The 21461-nt window shown below is 44.8% G+C and overlaps 1 protein-coding gene across 1 annotated transcript in view; it reads left to right on the top strand.

Moving 5' to 3' along the window:
- Nucleotides 1-21461, top strand: part of tmem131 (transmembrane protein 131) — a 121179-nt gene that overhangs the window by 25854 nt on the left and 73864 nt on the right. The window contains exons 5-13 of the mRNA XM_090230378.1: nt 2105-2221; nt 2462-2584; nt 10297-10377; nt 11398-11533; nt 15015-15133; nt 15228-15336; nt 16767-16875; nt 17218-17371; nt 17698-17859. Coding sequence (XP_090086504.1) covers nt 2105-2221; nt 2462-2584; nt 10297-10377; nt 11398-11533; nt 15015-15133; nt 15228-15336; nt 16767-16875; nt 17218-17371; nt 17698-17859 — 1110 coding nt within the window. The remainder of the gene's footprint in view (nt 1-2104; nt 2222-2461; nt 2585-10296; nt 10378-11397; nt 11534-15014; nt 15134-15227; nt 15337-16766; nt 16876-17217; nt 17372-17697; nt 17860-21461) is intronic.

Raw genomic sequence — 21461 nt, forward strand, 5'->3', positions numbered from 1 at the left:
AGTGGCAGACCACGTGTAACAACATCTGCACAGGATCGGTACATCCGAACAGCATACCTGCTGGACAGGTGCAGGATGGCAAGAACAATGATCGGTCATGATCTGGGGCGGTGTGTCACAGCATCATCGCACTGAGCTTGTTGTCATTGCAGGCAATCTCAACGCTGTGCATTACAGGGAAGACATCCTCCTCCCTCCATGAGGTACCCTTCCTGCAGGCTCATCCTGACATGACCCTCCAACATGACAATGCCACCAGCCATACTGCTCAGTCTGTGTGTGATTTCCTACAAGACAGGAATGTCAGTGTTTTGCCATGGCCAGCGAAGAACCCGGATCTCAATCCCATTGAGCACGTCTGGGGCCTGTTGGATCGGAGGGTGAGGGCTAGGGCCATTCCCCCCAGAAATGTACAGGAACTTGCAGGTGCCTTGGTGGAAGAGCGGAGTAACATCTCACAGCAAGAACTGGCAAATCTGGTGCAGTCCATGAGGAGGAGATGCACTGCAGTACTTAATGCAGCTGGTGGCCACACCAGATACTGACTGTTACTTTTGATTTTGACCCCCCTTTGTTCAGGGACACATTATTCCATTTCTGTTAGTCACATGTCTGTGGAACTTGTTCAGTTTATGTCTCAGTTGTTGAATCTTGTTATGTTCATACAAATATTTACACATGTAAAGTTTGCTGAAAACAAACGCAGTTGACAGTGAGAGGACATTTCTTTTTTTTTTTTATGAATTTACATGTCTCGCTACTCGAAAGTCGTCTATTCTTGCTCAAAAAACTCCCGCGGCTTATTTTTCAAATTGGCATGTTTCGTTTCTAAATGTCTGCGCAAGAGTGAACGTTTCCCACGAGAGAGTATCGGTTAATGTGATTGGATGTTAATTATTTGACATTGTGTTGTTATTTCGCAGAACACTAGATGGTTTAATTTTAATTTTGGCAGTGAAACGAGGCTACTCAGGCGAGGGGAGAAAAAAACTCACCCAAATGTATAACTCCGTTGAAAAATATAAATGTTTGATAATGTGAATCACATTTTTATTTGTTGTACCTTGACGGCACATACCTCTGGGTATGTATCTCGTACCCCAGTTTGGGAATACATGTTCCATCCATTGTGACCAGCCGATAATGTGACCAGTCGATAATGTGACCAGCCGATAATGTGACCAGCCGATAATGTGACCAGCCGATAATGTGACCAGCCGATAATGTGACAAGCCGATAATGTGACCAGCTGATAATGCTCCATCCATTGTGACCAGCTGATAATGCTCCATCCATTGTGACCAGCTGATAATGCTCCATCCACTGTGACCAGTTGATAATGTGACCAGCTTATAATGTGACCAGCTGATAATGCTCCATCCATTGTGACCAGCTGATAATGCTCCATCCACTGTGACCAGCTGATAATGTGACCAGCTGATAATGTGACCAGCTGATAATGCTCCATCCATTGTGACCAGCTGATAATGCTCCATCCACTGTAACCAGCTGATAATGTGACCAGCCAATAATGTGACCAGCTGATAATGTGCCCAGCTGATAATGCTCCATCCACTGTGACCAGCTGATAATGTGACCAGCCGATAATGTTACCAGCTGATAATGTGACCAGCTGATAATGCTCCATCCATTGTGACCAGCTGATAATGTGCCCAGCCAATAATGTGACCAGCTGATAATGTGACCAGCTGATAATGTGACCAGCCGATAATGTGACCAGCTGATAATGCTCCATCCATTGTGACCAGCTGATAATGTGACCAGCTGATAATGCTCCATCCATTGTGACCAGCTGATAATGCTCCATCCATTGTCACCAGCTGATAATGTGACCAGCTGATAATGCTCCATCCATTGTGACCAGCTGATAATGTGACCAGCTGATAATGCTCCATCCATTGTCACCAGCTGATAATGTGACCAGCTGATAATGCTCCATCCATTGTGACCAGCTGATAATGTGACCAGCTGATAATGCTCCATCCATTGTGACCAGCTGATAATGCTCCATCCACTGTGACCAGCTGATAATGTGACCAGCTGATAATGCCTCCTCTGTTTTTTTTCCCTCTTTCTGTTCCAGATAATCCCAGCAGGGGGAAACACGTTGTTTGATCTCGTGTTTCTCGCCAGGGTCGTAGGGAACATAGAAAATACTTTATTTATTAATACGGCGAATCATGGAGTGTTTACATACCAGGTACTGTAGACGTGTTACACACATGTAGGCTGTGTCCCAAATGGCACCCTATTCCCTATGTAGTGCACTACTTTTTACTGGGGCCCATAAGGTAGTGCACTATGTAGGGAATAGGGTCCCATTTGGAACAGCACCATAAACACAATATCAATTTAATAGGCTATTCCTTCAGATATAAAGAAAGATGTAAACATTAGGTTCATTTTGATAGTCTTGTGGTCTGTTCTCTTGTGTTTTCAGGTGTTCGGGGTGGGTATCCCCAACCCCTACAGACTACGGCCCTTCATCGGGGCCAGAGTCCCTGTTAACGGCAGCTTCTCTCCACTCATAAACATCCACAACCCTCACAGTGAACCACTGCAGGTAACTAACATCCACGACCCTCACAGTGAACCACTGCAGGTAACTAACATCCACAACCCTCACAGTGAACCACTGCAGGTAACTAACATCCACAACCCTCACAGTGAACCACTGCAGGTAACTAACATCCACGACCCTCACAGTGAACCACTGCAGGTAACTAACATCCACAACCCTCACAGTGAACCACTGCAGGTAACTAACATCCACAACCCTCACAGTGAACCACTGCAGGTAACTAACATCCATGACCCTCACAGTGAACCACTGCAGGTAACTAACATCCACAACCCTCACAGTGAACCACTGCAGGTAACTAACATCCACAACCCTCACAGTGAACCACTGCAGGTAACTAACATCCAGAACCCTCACAGTGAACCACTGCAGGTAACTAACATCCACAACCCTCACAGTGAACCACTGCAGGTAACTAACATCCACGACCCTCACAGTGAACCACTGCAGGTAACTAACATCCACAACCCTCACAGTGAACCACTGCAGGTAACTAACATCCACGACCCTCACAGTGCAGGTAAACATGTCTTTATGCGTCTCTATGATAACCACCATCAAATCAAATGTATTTATAAAGCCCTTCGTACATCAGCTGATATCTCAAAGTGCTGTACAGAAACCCACGTCCGGTGAACAGGTCAGGGTTCCATAGCCGCAGGCAGAACAGTCCACTTTAAAAGGAAAGGTTAAGCTACACTCTAGTGGCTCGTTTTGACATCAAGCTGTCTTAGTATCATGAATCACCATCCAGCAACAATCTATCGATATGCCCATAACATCCACAAACCACTAAGGGCCGGTTTCCTAGCAACAGATCAAGTCCCGGACAAAGAAGCACTTTCCAATAGTAATTGAACATGTCTGGGGAAACCGTCTCTCAACAGTTCATCTATCGATGTGTCCAGTTGATTAGGTTTGAGACTTGAGTCATTGATTGTTAGGGTTTGAAATAGTTTAGGTCACTTAGTGTATTCTGGTTAGTTATAATGGGGCGGCAGGTAGTCTAGTGGTTAGAGCATTGGACTAGGAACCGAAGGGTTGCAAGATTGAATCCCCGAGCTGACAAAGTTAACCCACTGTTCCTAGGCCAGTTAACCCACTGTTCCTAGGCCAGTTAACCCACTGTTCCTAGGCCAGTTAACCCACTGTTCCTAGGCCAGTTAACCCACTGTTCCTAGGCCAGTTAACCCACTGTTCCTAGGCCAGTTAACCCACTGTTCCTAGGCCAGTTAACCCACTGTTCCTAGGCCAGTTAACCCACTGTTCCTAGGCCAGTTGACCCACTGTTCCTAGGCCAGTTGACCCACTGTTCCTAGGCCAGTTAACCCATTGTTCCTAGGCCAGTTAACCCACTGTTCCTAGGCCAGTTAACCCACTGTTCCTAGGCCGTTATTGAACATAATAATCTGTTCTTAACTGACTTGCCTAGTTAAATAAAGGTTAAATAATGTAATCTCTGGTGGATAGACACGTAAGGGGACTGTAGCTCTGTCATGACACAACAGGATGTGTGAGATCAGCAGCATTCGTTCCAGCGGTTGGGTTTTTCATCTCTGGTTATTTTGACAAATCACACTTTCACAGGCGTTAGCATCTCTCGATTTTTGGAGGGGGAGGGGATATTTGGCCCATAGAATGGCCCGTAACTACAGTTGAAGGCTTTTTCCTTGAGTCATAATGCATTTAAATGGCTTACGAACTGCACAGTTTGGAGACACTAGGAGTCACCAGTTAGTCCTCTCACTGAAACCCACAGTTTGGAGAGGTGTGGGGCCACTAGGAGTCACCAGTTAGTCCTCTCACTGAAACCCACAGTTTGGAGAGGTGTGGGGCCACTAGGAGTCACCAGTTAGTCCTCTCACTGAAACCCACAGTCTGGAGAGGTGTGGGGGCCACTTGGAGACACCAGTTAGTCCTCTCACTGAAACCCACAGTTTGGAGAGGTGTGGGGCCACTAGGAGTCACCAGTTAGTCCTCTCACTGAAACCCACAGTTTGGAGAGGTGTGGGGCCACTAGGAGTCACCAGTTAGTCCTCTCACTGAAACCCACAGTTTGGAGAGGTGTGGGGCCACTAGGAGTCACCAGTTAGTCCTCACTGAAACCCAGTTTGGAGAGGTGTGGGGCCACTTGGAGTCACCAGTTAGTCCTCTCACTGAAACGCACAGTTTGGAGAGGTGTGGGGCCACTAGGAGTCACCAGTTAGTCCTCACTGAAACCCAGTTTGGAGAGGTGTGGCGCCACTAGTAATCACCAGTTAGTCCTCTCACTGAAACCCACAGTCTGGAGAGGTGTGGGGGCCACTTGGAGACACCAGTTAGTCCTCTCACTGAAACTCACAGTCTGGAGAGGTGTGGGGGCCACTAGGAGTCACCAGTTAGTCCTCTCACTGAAACCCACAGTTTGGAGAGGTGTCGGGCCACTAGGAGTCACCAGTTAGTCCTCTCACTGAAACCCAGTTTGGAGAGGTGTGGGGCCACTAGGAGTCACCAGTTAGTCCTCTCACTGAAACCCAGTTTGGAGAGGTGTGGGGCCACTAGGAGTCACCAGTTAGTCCTCACTGAAACCCATAGTCTGGAGAGGTGTGGCGCCACTAGGAGTCACCAGTTAGTCCTCTCACTGAAACCCAGTCTGGAGAGGTGTGGGGCCACATGGAGTCACCAGTTAGTCCTCTCACTGAAACCCACAGTCTGGAGAGGTGTGGCGCCACTAGGAGTCACCAGTTAATCCTCTCACTGAAACCCAGTTTGGAGAGGTGTGGCGCCACTAGGAGTCACCAGTTAATCCTCTCACTGAAACCCAGTTTGGAGAGGTGTGGGGCCACATGGAGTCACCAGTTAGTCCTCTCACTGAAACCCACAGTCTGGAGAGGTGTGGGGCCACTTGGAGACACCAGTTAGTCCTCTCACTGAAACCCAGTTTGGAGAGGTGATGTAATAGTATGTTCTTATCTTACATGTACTCCAAATATTGTATGAATATTGATATTGTTCTGAACAAAAATATAAACACAACATGTAAAGTGTTTCATGAGCTGAAATGAAAGATCCCTGAAATGTTCCATATTCACAAAAAGCTTATTTATTTTAAATTGTGCTCACAAATTTGTTAACATCCCTGTTAGTGAGAATTTGCCAAGATAATCCATCCACCTGACAGGTGGGGCATATCAAGAAGCTGATTAAACAGCATGGTCATTACACAGGTGCACCTTGTGCTGGGGACAATAAAAGCCCACTCTAAAATGTGCAGTATTGTAACACAACACAATGCCACAGATGTTTTGAGGGAGCTGACTGCAGAGCTGTTGCAAGATAATTTTACCAGAAGCCTCCTCCAACATTTTTTTGAGAATTTGGCAGTATGCCCACCCGGCCTCAAATCAAATTGTTTTGGTCACGTACACATGGTTAGCAGATGTTATTGGTCACATGGTTAGCAGATGTTATTGGTCACATGGTTAGCAGATGTTATTGGTCACATGGTTAGCAGATCTTATTGGTCACATGGTTAGCAGATGTTAATGGTCACATGGTTAGCAGATGTTATTGGTCACATGGTTAGCAGATGTTGATGGTCACATGGTTAGCAGATGTTATTGGTCACATGGTTAGCAGATGTTATTGGTCACATGGTTAGCAGATGTTAATGGTCACATGGTTAGCAGATGTTATTGGTCACATGGTTAGCAGATGTTAATGGTCACATGGTTAGCAGATGTTATTGGTCACATGGTTAGCAGATGTTATTGGTCACATGGTTAGCAGATGTTATTGGTCACATGGTTAGCAGATGTTATTGGTCACATGGTTAGCAGATGTTATTGGTCACATGGTTAGCAGATGTTAATGCGAGTGTAGCGAAATGCTTGTGCTTCTAGTTCCGACAGTGCAGTAATATCTAACAAGTAATCTAACAATTCCCCAACAACTACCTTATATACACAAATCTAAAGGGATGGAATAAGATTATGTACATATAAATATATGGATGAGTGATGGCCAAGCGGCATAGGCAAGATGCAGTAGATGGTATAAAATACAGTATTTACATATGAGATGAGTAATGTAAGATATGTAAACATTATTAAAGTGGCATTATTTAAAGTGACTAATGATACCTTTTATTAAGTCCATGTATTAAAGTGGCCAGAGATGTGAGTCAGTGTGTTGGCAGCAGCCTCTCTATGTTAGTGATGGCTGTTTAACAGTCTGATGGCCTTGAGATTTGAGTCAGTATGTTGGCAGCAGCCTCTCTATGTTAGTGATGGCTGTTTAACAGTCTGATGGCCTTGAGATTTGAGTCAGTATGTTGGCAGCAGCCTCTCTATGTTAGTGATGGCTGTTTAACAGTCTGATGGCCTTGAGATTTGAGTCAGTGTGTTGGCAGCAGCCTCTCTATGTTAGTGATGGCTGTTTAACAGTCTGATGGCCTTGAGATTTGAGTCAGTGTGTTGGCAGCAGCCTCTCTATGTTAGTGATGGCTGTTTAACAGTCTGATGGCCTTGAGATTTGAGTCAGTATGTTGGCAGCAGCCTCTCTATGTTAGTGATGGCTGTTTAACAGTCTGATGGCCTTGAGATTTGAGTCAGTGTGTTGGCAGCAGCCTCTCTATGTTAGTGATGGCTGTTTAACAGTCTGATGGCCTTGAGATTTGAGTCAGTATGTTGGCAGCAGCCTCTCTATGTTAGTGATGGCTGTTTAACAGTCTGATGGCCTTGAGATGTGAGTCAGTGTGTTGGCAGCAGCCTCTCTATGTTAGTGATGGCTGTTTAACAGTCTGATGGCCTTGAGATTTGAGTCAGTGTGTTGGCAGCAGCCTCTCTATGTTAGTGATGGCTGTTTAACAGTCTGATGGCCTTGAGATTTGAGTCAGTATGTTGGCAGCAGCCTCTCTATGTTAGTGATGGCTGTTTAACAGTCTGATGGCCTTGAGATTTGAGTCAGTGTGTTGGCAGCAGCCTCTCTATGTTAGTGATGGCTGTTTAACAGTCTGATGGCCTTGAGATAGAAGCTGTTTTTTATTCACAACACTGTCTGTGTGTTTTGAATAAAACCAACTACATATGGCCTAAGCCTGTCTGATACTTTAAGCATCAGATTAAATCAAATCAAACTTTATTTGTTGCCGAATACAACAAGTGTAGACCTTACCTTACCTTAAACCAACAATGCAGTTTAAGAAGAGTTAAGAAAATATTTACCAAATAAACTAAAGTAAAAAATAATACAACATATCAATAAGCGCTATATACAGGGGGTACCCTACCGAGTCAAGGGGGTACAGGTTAGTTGAGGTAAATTGTACATGTAGGTAGGAGTCACATGACTATGCATAGATAATTAACAGTGAGTAACAGCAGTGTACAAAACAAATGGGGGTGGGGGGGTTGTGTCAATGTAAATGCATTACCCATATTAATTAAACAGTGAGTAGCAGCAGTGTAAAAACAAATGGGTAAGGCATTACCCTCTGTAGCGCCTTACTGTCAGATGCCGAGCAGTTGCCATACCAGGTGATGCATCCGGTCAAGATGCTCTCCATGGTGCAGCTGTAGAATTTATTTTGAGGATCTGGGGACCCATGCCAAATCTTTTCAGTCTCCTGAGGGGGAAAAGGTTTTGTCGTGCCCTCTTCACGACTGTCTTTGAGTGTTTGGACCATGATAGTTTGTTGGTGATGTGGACGCCTAGGAACTTGAAACTCCCGACCCGCTCCACTTCAGCCCTATCGATGTGAATGTTGGCGTGTTCGGCCCTCCTTTTCCTGTAGTCCACAATCAGCTCCTTTGTCTTGATCACGTTGAGGGAGAGGTTGTTGTCCTGGCACCACACTGCCAGGTCTCTGACCTACTCCCTATAGGCTGTCTCACTGATGTGTCGTCAACAAACTTAATGATGGTGTTGGAGTCGTGTTTGGCCATGCAGTCGTGGGTGAACAGGAAGTACAGGAGGGGACTAAGCACGCACCCCTGAAGGGTCCCTGTGTTGAGGATCAGCGTGGCAGACGTGTTGTTGCCTACCCATACCACCTGGGGGCGGCCCGACAGGAAGTCCAGGATCCAGACACACAAATGACTCAAGAAAGAGCCAGATGGTCACACTGTGTTGAAACTGGTGCACGTTGTCTCGCTCTCCTCCCTACTGCAGTGAAAAGGCACCAGGTGTTTTATTGTCTGTGCTGAAGCTGGTGCACGTTGTCTCGCTCTCCTCCCTACTGCAGTGAAAAGGCACCAGGTGTTTTATTGTCCGTGCTGAAGCTGGTGCACGTTGTCTCGCTCTCCTCCCTACTGCAGTGAAAAGGCACCAGGTGTTTTATTGTCCATGCTGAAGCTGGTGCACGTTGTCTCGCTCTCCTCCCTACTGCAGCGAAAAGGCACCAGGTGTTTTATTGTCCGTGCTGAAGCTGGTGCACGTTGTCTCGCTCTCCTCCCTACGGCAGCGAAAAGGCACCAGGTGTTTTATTGTCCGTGCTGAAGCTGGTGCACGTTGTCTCGCTCTCCTCCCTACGGCAGCGAAAAGGCACCAGGTGTTTTATTGTCTGTGCTGAAGCTGGTGCACGTTGTCTCGTTCTCCTCCCTACTGCAGTGAAAAGGCACCAGGTGTTTTATTATGTATTTTCAGCCGTTCAGTTTCTTAATGAAAAGTTCTGTAACCCAAATCCGTAATTTGTTTCAACCCTTGCTCTCTTTACGTAAAGCATGTAAAGCATCTCATCTGAGTGACCCATTCGGGCCTAAAGCCGTTCATAAGATCCCCTTTATTTCATTTTAAAAACTAAAATTATTGATTGCATTTCAAAGCCTAAATGTCTTGTATGCTGTGTGATGGCGTGAAGGATTGATTGATTCATCCAGTAGCCTATTTATAAAAATATAGTAGGTTAGGGTATTAAGACTGATATAGAAGAAAAAGAAACGCACACCTATTAAGACGAGGTGCTGAAGTAGAAACTTGAAAATTAAAGAGAGCCGCACACTCTAGGAGCTCAGATGCAAAAATGGAATACCAACGTTTCGACAGCCTGATGAAGACAGCTTGTATTACATTTTTGCATCTAAGCTCCTAGAGTGTGCGGCTCTCTTTTATTTTCTAGGGTATTAAGACTGAACAGGATGTGCTCTTAGGCCTACAGCTCGATGCTGCTTATACAAGGATACTACACAAAGACTACTAATGATAACGACATTTACTTATTATAACCATGATCAGAATAATTGTAACAATAATGAGATCAAGAAAAATGAGGGTATAGAGCTTTGTGAATATTATGTGATCAACAGGTTCTGCTAGATTATAATATAATTGTTCTGCCTGTTTTGGAACAGTGTAAACAACAGTAAATTACATGAGAAGTAATACCAGTCTGTTCTAATGAGAGAGAAAAACATGTACAGCCCTTTATTAGCAAATCTGTGGAATTGTTTTAATCCAACATTTTTAATCCAACATTTTTAATCCAACATTTTTAATCCAACATTTTTAATTCAACATTTTTAATCCAACATTTTTAATACAACATTTTTAATTCAACATTTTTAATCCAACATTTTTAATACAACATTTTTAATACAACATTTTTAATCCAACATTTTTAATCCAACATTTTTAATCCAACATTTTTAATCCACCATTTTTAATCCAACATTTTTAATCCACCATTTTTAATCCAACATAATGTTTCTAACCTGCAGGTTGTGGAGATGTTCTCCAGTGGAGATCACCACCATCTGGACCCGCCTACGGGTCAACAAGGAGGCACCAGAACATTCTGGGTTAGTTTCATGTTTCTGTCTCTTTTTCATATCAAATCAGAATGTCAAAATAGTTGTCTCTTCCGTCTCTTATGATGTCAAATTTAAATCCTGTCCAATGGGTTGGTTGTGACTAGAAGGAGCACAGCGTCGACCGGGAGTGTCTTTTCGTAGCAGATTAGACATGGTTTCCCTAACTCGGTCCTGGGGCCCCCCTGGGTGAATGTTTTTTGTTGTTGACCGTAGCACTACACAACTGATGCAAAACTTGATGAATTGGTTATTTGAATCAGCTGTGTAGTGCTAGGTCAAAACAACTAAACGTGCTTTGGGAATCTCTAGGTTAGCAGAGCATTTTAGCTAACCTGTACACTTTTTCAAACCTTAGCCTGCGTCTCCTAACCCAGGAGCTTTTTTCACTCTGATGGCAAAGCTGTCATCAAGGCAAATCTCAAATATATTTTGATTTGTTTAACACTTTTTTTGGTTATGATTCCATGTGTTATTTCATAGTTTTATAATATGATAATGCACAGCCCAATGCTGCAAGGATCTGTACACAATTCCTAGAAGCTGAAAATGTCCCAGTTCTTCCATGACCTGCATATTCACCAGACATGTCACCCATTGAGCATGTTTGGGATGCTCTGGATCAACGTGTATGACAGCGTGTTCCAGTTCCCGCCAATATCCAACAACTTCTCACAGCCATTGAAGAGGAGTGGGACAACATTCCACAGGCCCTAGTGCACTATTAATGTACTAGCCATTTGGGATGCATCCTGACTGTGTCCTTGTATTCTCTGTGTCCTGACTGTGTCCTTGTGTTCTCTGTGTCCTGACTGTGTCCTTGTGTTCTCTGTGTCCTGACTGTGTCCTTGTGTTCTCTGTGTCCTGACTGTGTCCTTGTGTTCTCTGTGTCCTGACTGTGTCCTTGTATCCTCTGTGTCCTGACTGTGTCCTTGTGTTCTCTGTGTCCTGACTGTGTCCTTGTATCCTCTGTGTCCTGACTGTGTCCTTGTTTTATTCTCTGTGTTGTAGGAGATCCCTCCGTTTGAGACGAAGGGTGTGATGAGGGCTAGCTTCTCGTCGAGAGATGCAGACAACCACACAGCCTTCATCAGGATCAAAACCAACGAAGACCAGTTTATCATTCTGCCTGTGGAGGTCACCGCAGGTATTAGACCAGGTTATCATACTGCCTGTGGAGGTCACCTCAGGTATTAGACTAGGTTATCATACTGCCTGTGGAGATCATCTCATGTATTAGACCAGGTTATCATACTGCCTGTGGAGGTCACCTCAGGTATTAGACCAGTTTATCATACTGCCTGTGGAGGTGGAGGTCACCTCAGGTATTAGACCAGGTTATCATACTGTCTGTGGAGGTCACCTCAGGTATTAGACGAGGTTATCATACTGCCTGTGGAGGTCACCTCAGGTATTAGACCAGGTTATCATACTGTGTGTGGAGGTCACCTCAGGTATTAGACCAGGTTATCATACTGCCTGTGGAGGTCACCTCAGGTATTAGACCAGGTTATCATACTGCCTATGGAGGTCACCAGGTATTAGACCAGGTTATCATACTGCCTGTGGAGGTCACCAGGTATTAGACCAGGTTATCATACTACCTGTGGAGGTCACCAGGTATTAGACCAGGTTATCATATTGCCTGTGGAGATCACCAGGTATTAGACCAGGTTATCATACTGCCTATGGAGGTCACCTCAGGTATTAGACCAGGTTATCATACTGCCTATGGAAGTCACCAGGTATTAGACCAGGTTATCATACTGTCTATGGAGGTCACCTCAGGTATTAGACCAGGTTATCATACTGTCTATGGAGGTCACCAGGTATTAGACCAGGTTATCATACTGCCTATGGAGGTCACCTCAGGTATTAGACCAGGTTATCATACTGTCTATGGAGGTCACCAGGTATTAGACCAGGTTATCATACTGCCTATGGAGGTCACCTCAGGTATTAGACCAGGTTATCATACTGCCTGTGGAGGTCACCAGGTATTAGACCAGGTTATCATACTGCCTGTGGAGGTGGAGGACACCTCAGGTATTAGACCAGGTTATCATACTGCCTGTGGAGGTCACCTCAGGTATTAGACCAGTTTATCATACTGCCTGTGGAGGTCACCTCAGGTATTAGACTATGTTATCATACTGCCTGTGGAGATCACCTCAGGTATTAGACCAGGTTATCATACTGCCTGTGGAGGTCACCTCAGGTATTAGACCAGTTTATCATACTGCCTGTGGAGGTGGAGGTCACCTCAGGTATTAGACCAGGTTATCATACTGTCTGTGGAGGTCACCTCAGGTATTAGACCAGGTTATCATACTGCCTGTGGAGATCACCAGGTATTAGACCAGGTTATCATACTGCCTATGGAGGTCACCTCAGGTATTAGACCAGGTTATCATACTGCCTGTGGAGGTCACCAGGTATTAGACCAGGTTATCATACTGCCTGTGGAGTTGGAGGACACCTCAGGTATTAGACCAGGTTATCATACTGCCTGTGGAGGTCACCTCAGGTATTAGACCAGGTTATCATATTGCCTGTGGAGATCACCAGGTATTAGACCAGGTTATCATACTGCCTATGGAGGTCACCTCAGGTATTAGACCAGGTTATCATACTGTCTGTGGAGGTCACCTCAGGTATTAGACCAGGTTATCATACTGCCTGTGGAGGTCACCTCAGGTATTAGACCAGGTTATCATACTGTCTATGGAGGTCACCAGGTATTAGACCAGGTTATCATACTACCTGTGGAGGTCACCAGGTATTAGACCAGGTTATCATACTGCCTGTGGAGGTCACCAGGTATTAGACCAGGTTATCACACTGCCTGTGGAGGTCACCAGGTATTAGACCAGGTTATCATACTGCCTTTGGAGGTCACCTCAGGTATTAGACCAGTTTATCATACTGCCTGTGGAGGTCACCTCAGGTATTAGACCAGGTTATCATACTGCCTGTGGAGGTCACCAGGTATTAGACGAGGTTATCATACTACCTGTGGAGGTCACCAGGTATTAGACCAGGTTATCATATTGCCTGTGGAGGTCACCAGGTATTAGACCAGGTTATCATACTGCCTATGGAAGTCACCTCAGGTATTAGACCAGGTTATCATACTGCCTGTGGAGATCACCTCAGGTATTAGACCAGGTTATCATACTGCCTGTGGAGGTCACCTCAGGTATTAGACCAGTTTATCATACTGCCTGTGGAGGTGGAGGTCACCTCAGGTATTAGACCAGGTTATCATACTGTCTGTGGAGGTCACCTCAGGTATTAGACCAGGTTATCATACTGCCTGTGGAGGTCACCTCAGGTATTAGACCAGGTTATCATACTGCCTATGGAGGTCACCAGGTATTAGACCAGGTTATCATACTACCTGTGGAGGTCACCAGGTATTAGACCAGGTTATCATACTGCCTGTGGAGGTCACCAGGTATTAGACCAGGTTATCATACTGCCTGTGGAGGTCACCAGGTATTAGACCAGGTTATCATACTGCCTTTGGAGGTCACCTCAGGTATTAGACCAGTTTATCATACTGCCTGTGGAGGTCACCTCAGGTATTAGACCAGGTTATCATACTGCCTGTGGAGGTCACCAGGTATTAGACCAGGTTATCATACTACCTGTGGAGGTCACCAGGTATTAGACCAGGTTATCATATTGCCTGTGGAGGTCACCAGGTATTAGACCAGGTTATCATACTGCCTATGGAAGTCACCTCAGGTATTAGACCAGGTTATCATACTGTCTGTGGAGATCACCTCAGGTATTAGACTAGGATATCATACTGCCTGTGGAGATCACCTCAGGTATTAGACCAGGTTATCATACTGCCTGTGGAGGTCACCTCAGGTATTAGACCAGTTTATCATACTGCCTGTGGAGGTGGAGGTCACCTCAGGTATTAGACCAGGTTATCATACTGTCTGTGGAGGTCACCTCAGGTATTAGACCAGGTTATCATACTGCCTGTGGAGGTCACCTCAGGTATTAGACCAGGTTATCATACTGCCTATGGAGGTCACCAGGTATTAGACCAGGTTATCATACTACCTGTGGAGGTCACCAGGTATTAGACCAGGTTATCATACTGCCTGTGGAGGTCACCAGGTATTAGACCAGGTTATCATACTACCTGTGGAGGTCACCAGGTATTAGACCAGGTTATCATACTGCCTGTGGAGGTCACCAGGTATTAGACCAGGTTATCATACTGCCTTTGGAGGTCACCTCAGGTATTAGACCAGTTTATCATACTGCCTGTGGAGGTCACCTCAGGTATTAGACCAGGTTATCATACTGCCTGTGGAGGTCACCAGGTATTACACCAGGTTATCATACTGCCTGTGGAGGTCACCAGGTATTAGACCAGGTTATCATATTGCCTGTGGAGGTCACCAGGTATTAGACCAGGTTATCATACTGCCTATGGAAGTCACCTCAGGTATTAGACCAGGTTATCATACTGTCTGTGGAGGTCACCTCAGGTATTAGACCAGTTTATCATACTGCCTGTGGAGGTGGAGGTCACCTCGGGTATTGTTGATTGACTGGTCCACATGAGGTTGATAGGTTCTTTCTGTTTGGTCTCTTCCCTCTAGCCCCTGGTATATACTCCTCCACAGAGATGCTAGACTGCGGTACATTACGGTCACAAGATTGGCCGGAACAATTGAACTCACATCTACTGAATTCGGGAAGGAAAGATGTTTGGATCGCGGTGAGTTGCTTGGCACTTCCTCCTCTTGTTTGTCTGTTGACTCTTCCGTTCCGACGTCCAGGTAAACTTGTATTTTGGTGTTTTTTTCCCCCAGAGTATACGGACGAGGTCATCCAACGAAGCGGTTACCATCAATTTCAAAGCAATCACCCTAAAAGCAGGCGAGAGTAGATATACCAAAGTTTCAAGTATTAGTTTTGATGGTAAGTCTTGTGATCTTTGAAAATGTTAAATCACTTGAATTGAGAAACCTGAAATATTAACCACGGACCCAAAGACCATGACGTTTTTATTACTAACCTTTTTATAAAACTCAATGAATAGAAATAACATTACGTTGTCAGGTGTTTAACCTTTCAGTTGGTGTCTTAGAAGAAAAGCTGTTTATAAATGCCATGTCTTTAAATCAGTGGTATTCACGTTTCTTCAGTGGGTGTGTTGAGTGTACAAAACATTAGGAACACCTGTACTCTCCATGACATCGACCAGGGATGGGCAACATTGATGGGGGTGGGGGGGGGGGGGCCACAGAAAAACTCAGAAGTGCCGCAGTTCATTTTGTGCAGTTCTGCACATTTTGCCATGGAGGTGTAGAGAAAATGTTTGTTGTTTTTAAAGCTTATACTGAACAGAAATATATACTCAACATGTAAAGTGTTGCTCCCATGTTTCATGCTGAAAGAAAAGGTCCCAGAAATGTACACGCAAACCTTATTTTTCTAAAATGTTTTTTACATCCCTGTTGGTGAGCATTCCTCCTTTGCCAAGATAATCCATCCACCTGACAGGTGGGGCATATCAAGAAGCTGATTAAACAGCATGATCATTACACAGGTGCACCTTGTGCTGGGGACAATAAAATGCCGCTCTAAAATGTGCAGTTTTGTCACACAACACAATGCCACAGATGTCTCAAGTTTTGAGGGAGGGTGCAATTGGCCCGCTGACTGCAGGAATGTCCACCAGAGCTGTTGCCAGATAATTCGATGTTAATTTCTCTACCGTAAGCGTAATTTTAGAGAATTTGAATGGCGTCATGTGGGCGAGCGGTTTGCTGATGTCAACGTTGTGAACAGAATGCCCCATGGTGGTGTGTGGTTATGGTATGGGCAGGCATAAACTGCGGACAACAAACACAATTGCATTTTATCGATGGCAATTTAAATGCAGAGAGTGATCCTGAGGTCCATTGTTGTACCATTAATCCGCCGGCATCACCTCATGTTTCAGCATGATAATGCACGGCCCCATGTCGCAAGGATCTGTACACAATTCCTGGAAGCTGAAAATGTCCCAGTTCTTCCGTGGCCTGAATACTCACCTCACATGTCACCTATTGAGCATGTTTGGGATGCTCTGGATCAATGTGTACGACAGTGTGTTCCAGTTCCCTCCAATATCCAGCAACTTCAACATTCCACAGGCCACAATCAACAAGCTGATCAACTCAACTCGTGTGTCACGCTGCATGAGGCAAATGGTCACACCAGATACTGACTGGTTTTCTGATCAACCCCCCCTACCTTTTTCTAAGGTATCTGTGACCAACAGATGTATATCTGTATACCCAGTCATGGAAATGGATTTAATATGTTCTTTTATTTTCTCTGTGATTTTTTTTGTTTGTTACCAGCATCAAAAGCAGAAAGACCGGTTCAGTTTTCTGGTAAAATAACAGTGGAGGTCAAGGAGATAAACTCATCTAAACTTGAAGTCCCGTACCAAGCAGAGGTGCTACAAGGGTAGGGCTTTGATTTCATATATATTTTTTTTTTTTACCGTTTACAAGATTTGAAACATTCATGATGTGTTTAGATGGTAGGATACACGTGTGTTGGTTCATTCATGACTCAGCACTGACTTGGTTAGGTCATAGTTCAATTATGGTCTTGTAGAGTCCAGTTTAAATACACTGTGGACGCAGATTATGTCTTGTCCTGGACATTCAATGGAGATGCTTCCTAGTTAAATAGTCCAGGACTATGCTTGTACTGAGTCAGACTAAACTGGCCCTGTATGTTAGTCCCATCAGGTTTGATGTGATTTAACCTCTACCGGTCTCCCCTCTCTCCTGCCCCTTCTAGCTACCTGGGCTTTGACCACACGGCCACGTTGTTCCACATCAGAGACAGTCCAGTAGACCCCGTGAACAGATCCATCTTCCTTACCAACGCCTTCAACTTTGCTGTCCGCATACACAACGTCACCCTGCCAGATGAGGCCAAGACCATGTTCAGCGTGAGTTCAGGGGCTGTATGTACTGTCTCTGAGTAGCATAGGATCAGGGGCTGTATGTACTGTCTCTGAGTAGCATAGGATCAGGGGCTGTATGTACTGTCTCTGAGTAGCATAGGATCAGGGGCTGTATGTACTGTCTCTGAGTAGCATAGGATCAGGGGCTGTATGTACTGTCTCTGAGCAGCAGTGCTGATCTAGAATCAAGTCCCCCGTGTCCATGGAGTCTCATTCATTCTGATCAACAAAGCGTATTCTATTTTATTTGCAAAGCGTCTTGACTGCGGTGTGGCGTACTGTGAAGAGCCTGTTGTCTCGTCTCTGTCCAGGTGCAGAACCTCAGCACCCCCGTTCTGATCCCTCCTCGTGAGTCTCGCTACATATTCTCTCTCCTGTTCCGCCCTTCCATCCACATCCACAGCAACATCCTCCTCAACACCAACATCTCCAAGTTCCACCTTCCTGTCAGGGCCTACACAGGTTACCTTGAGGTACACACCCACACATCTACACATACCCACACATCTACACATACCCACACATCTACACATATCTACACATATCCACACATCAACACACACCCACACATCTACACATACCGACACACACCCACACATCTACACATACCGACACATACCCACACATCTACACATACCCACACATCTACACATACCCACACATCTACACATCTACACATACCGACACATCTCCACACATCTACACATCTACACACACCCACACATCTACACATCCCCCACACATCTACACATCCCCCACACACCCACACCCACACATCTACACACACACACACACACACACACACACACACACACACACACACACACACACACACACACACACACACACACACTAACCCCCAAGAGGGGACATTATGGGCTGTATTCTGACTTGAGATCCACATGTTAACTGTAAACCGTCCAAATAGCTGCTGGTCCGTTGTAGCACTAGAACCGCTAAAGAACTCATTTTGACCGGTCATCATTTTTTAGTAAAATACAATTTTTAAAGTCCTACCTGCCCCCCCCGTCCCCCCCCGTCCTCAGTCTATAGTCTATGTAAAACACTGCCGTTGTTAGAATCTTAATTTAACAAACAGAACTGGAGTTATAACCAATTTTCAGATGAAATAACTCACGGACACTAGAGAAGCTTAACCAAGTTGAATTGTTCCCAAAGGGTCGACACAGCTGTAACTCAGACACTGACATGGCTTCCCCTGTGGTCCTCCTTATCTCTAAACATTGCATCATTCTTGCTAAGCAGGGAACTAAGTGATATGAACCTTCAACGGTTTCTTCCCTAATCAGTCACGTCACTGTCACGTTCCCTGCACTCAGCCCCTCCTCATGTCTCATTATGCCCCCCCCCCCCCTCATGTCTCATTATGGCCCTCCCTCATGTCTCATTATGGCCCCCTCATGTCTCATTATGGCCCTCCCTCATGTCTCATTATGGCCCCCTCATGTCTCATTATGCCCCCCCCTCATGTCTCATTATGGCCCCCTCATGTCTCATTATGGCCCCCTCATGTCTCATTATGCCCCCCTCTACTTGCCATTAGCTGTCGTGACGTTCTATTAGTTAATGTGACGACTGTTGCTCATCGAATGATTAAAGGTTTCTAATTGCGTGATAAAATGAATCAAGCAATTATTAACTCATTAACCTGGGGCACCATGGAAAAATTAGTTTTATTGAGTTTCTATTTCCCAAATTTACTCAAAGAACGTCAGAATATCAATTTCACAACAGTTGCTAATTAATCAGTTTCCTCTACAATCTCGTTCTGAACGTCGTATAGCCCGTGAATCTGCACGGACCCGGGACTCACCAATGAGTTCCACACCAATCTTAGTTGAGCATTTATTTACTAGAAAGCTAAAATGATGATAAAAGATACACATAGACAAAAACACATTATAGTCTATTGATTAGAACTTAGTATAACGGGCCAACACACTATGGCGCGTGTTACCCACAATGGGGATTTAAAAGAGAGAGAAAAAGAGAAAGTACACGAGAGAAATATAAATTTGGGTGAATTTGTCAGCTATGCTTATTTTAACCCTTGCCCCAAACTGCCGCTCTTATGGGTCAGAATATAATGATGTAATTACGTGTGGAAGGTCTCAGATGGGAAGCTCCTCGTGGACCGTTTAGGCTGCTCAATGACGCACTTCTCCGGTGCAACTCTCTGGTTGTCCTCACGATGTCAGGGTCCATTTGGCTTAGTGGTCTGTTCCCTCGCCCTTGCTCTGAAAGGGGTCTTCCGAGGACAGACAGCTCTGTAGCTCAGAGCTCACAGCGTAGGAATGAAACAGTGTAGTGACCACGATTCGATGGAGAGTGGAGGATAGGTGGTCCGGCTTGACACAGCTACTCATCCGTAGCTTGGGTAGAAAAATATTTCTTTGTCTTCAACCTTGGGTTGAGTTTTGGGTTCGTTTACTTTTTTAGACCTTGGCTGCAGCTCGGGTCACTTAGTCTGATCTGTTAATTCTTCACTCACAGGTTTTATAACCTCAGGTCAGAGGTGGGCGTAACCGCCTTTAGGGCAATTCTCTGGGCGTACCAAGTTAAGAGGCAAGGGTTAGGTTTTTCTCAAATCCAATTTTAGACAACTAACTTCACATTTCATCTTTACCAAAACATTCTCTTTGATTTGGACATTTTCCACACAACGTACAATGTATAATCATCTAACATATACTAGGTCAACTGTTGACGTTACAATATTTTCCTAATAACGTCATCTATTAACCTTTAATAACAGAACAAAAATGACATACATTTTCATATTCCATCTATCGTCATGACCACCAAATGACATACATTTTCATAGTCCATCTATCGTCATGACCACCATTGTGGCTGACGGAAACCATTGTTCCAAAGTCCCTTTATTTCATGTTTAATGTTCTGAGGCTGGTTCTCCATAGTAACAGGACAAAGGAATTTGTCTGTGGCCTAAGATTTACCAGGGGCGTGAGGGGTCATAAAACCCCCACATCTTCCTAGCCCTTGAGATCCCTTCTCCTCTGGTGGTCATTGGTAACCTGAGCCGAGCAGGACAGTCATGACACAGCTGAGAACTGCTAGCCATTGGCTGTTAACAGCTGAGAACTGCTAGCCATTGGCTGTTAAAAGCTGAGAACTGCTAGCCATTGGCTGTTAACAGCTGAGAACTGCTAGCCATTGGCCGTTAACAGCTGAGAACTGCTAGCTATTGGCTGTTAAAAGCTGAGAACTGCTAGCCATTGGCTGTTAACAGCTGAGAACTGCTAGCCATTGGCTGTTAACAGCTGAGAACTGCTAGCCATTGACTGTTTAACAGCTGAGAACTGCTAGCCATTGTCTGTTAACAGCTGAAAACTGCTAGCCATTGGCTGTTAACAGCTGAGAACTGCTAGCTAACTGGCATGCACAAAAACAGTCAACATCTTCGGGAGTACAGTCCCCCAGAAATCGTCTGAATCCCCTGCTAGTGACGAAAGTAAGAACTGCGCTGTCTAAGAGGAGAATAATTATTGAACCTTTCTAATTGTATATTATCCACAGATTGTGAGCCAAAGATGAAAACCTTTCCTACCCGTGTTATTTATTGACTATGTCTTTCCAGATCGCACAGCACGGCTATTTCTAAGGTTCATTTTCAGTGCAAGTTGTGTTTTATATTTAGTTTTACCATTCCTGAACCTGTGACCAGAAACAAGGAGGGGCAATATCAGAATATATATGACATACAGAGGGGCAATATCAGAATATATATAACATACAGAGGGGCAATATCAGAATATATATGACATACAGAGGGGCAATATCAGAATATATATGACATACAGAGGGGCAATACCAGAATATATATAACATACAGAGGGGCAATATCAGAATATATATGACATACAGAGGGGCAATATCAGAATATATATGACATACAGAGGGGCAATACCAGAATATATATGACATACAGAGGGGCAATACCAGAATATATATAACATACAGAGGGGCAATATCAGAATATATATGACATACAGAGGGGCAATACCAGAATATATATGACATACAGAGGGGC

The sequence above is a fragment of the Oncorhynchus mykiss genome, chromosome 1, assembly GCF_057628025.1.
Source record: "Oncorhynchus mykiss isolate SJ-2025 chromosome 1, ASM5762802v1, whole genome shotgun sequence".
NCBI classification, from domain to species: domain Eukaryota; kingdom Metazoa; phylum Chordata; class Actinopteri; order Salmoniformes; family Salmonidae; genus Oncorhynchus; species Oncorhynchus mykiss.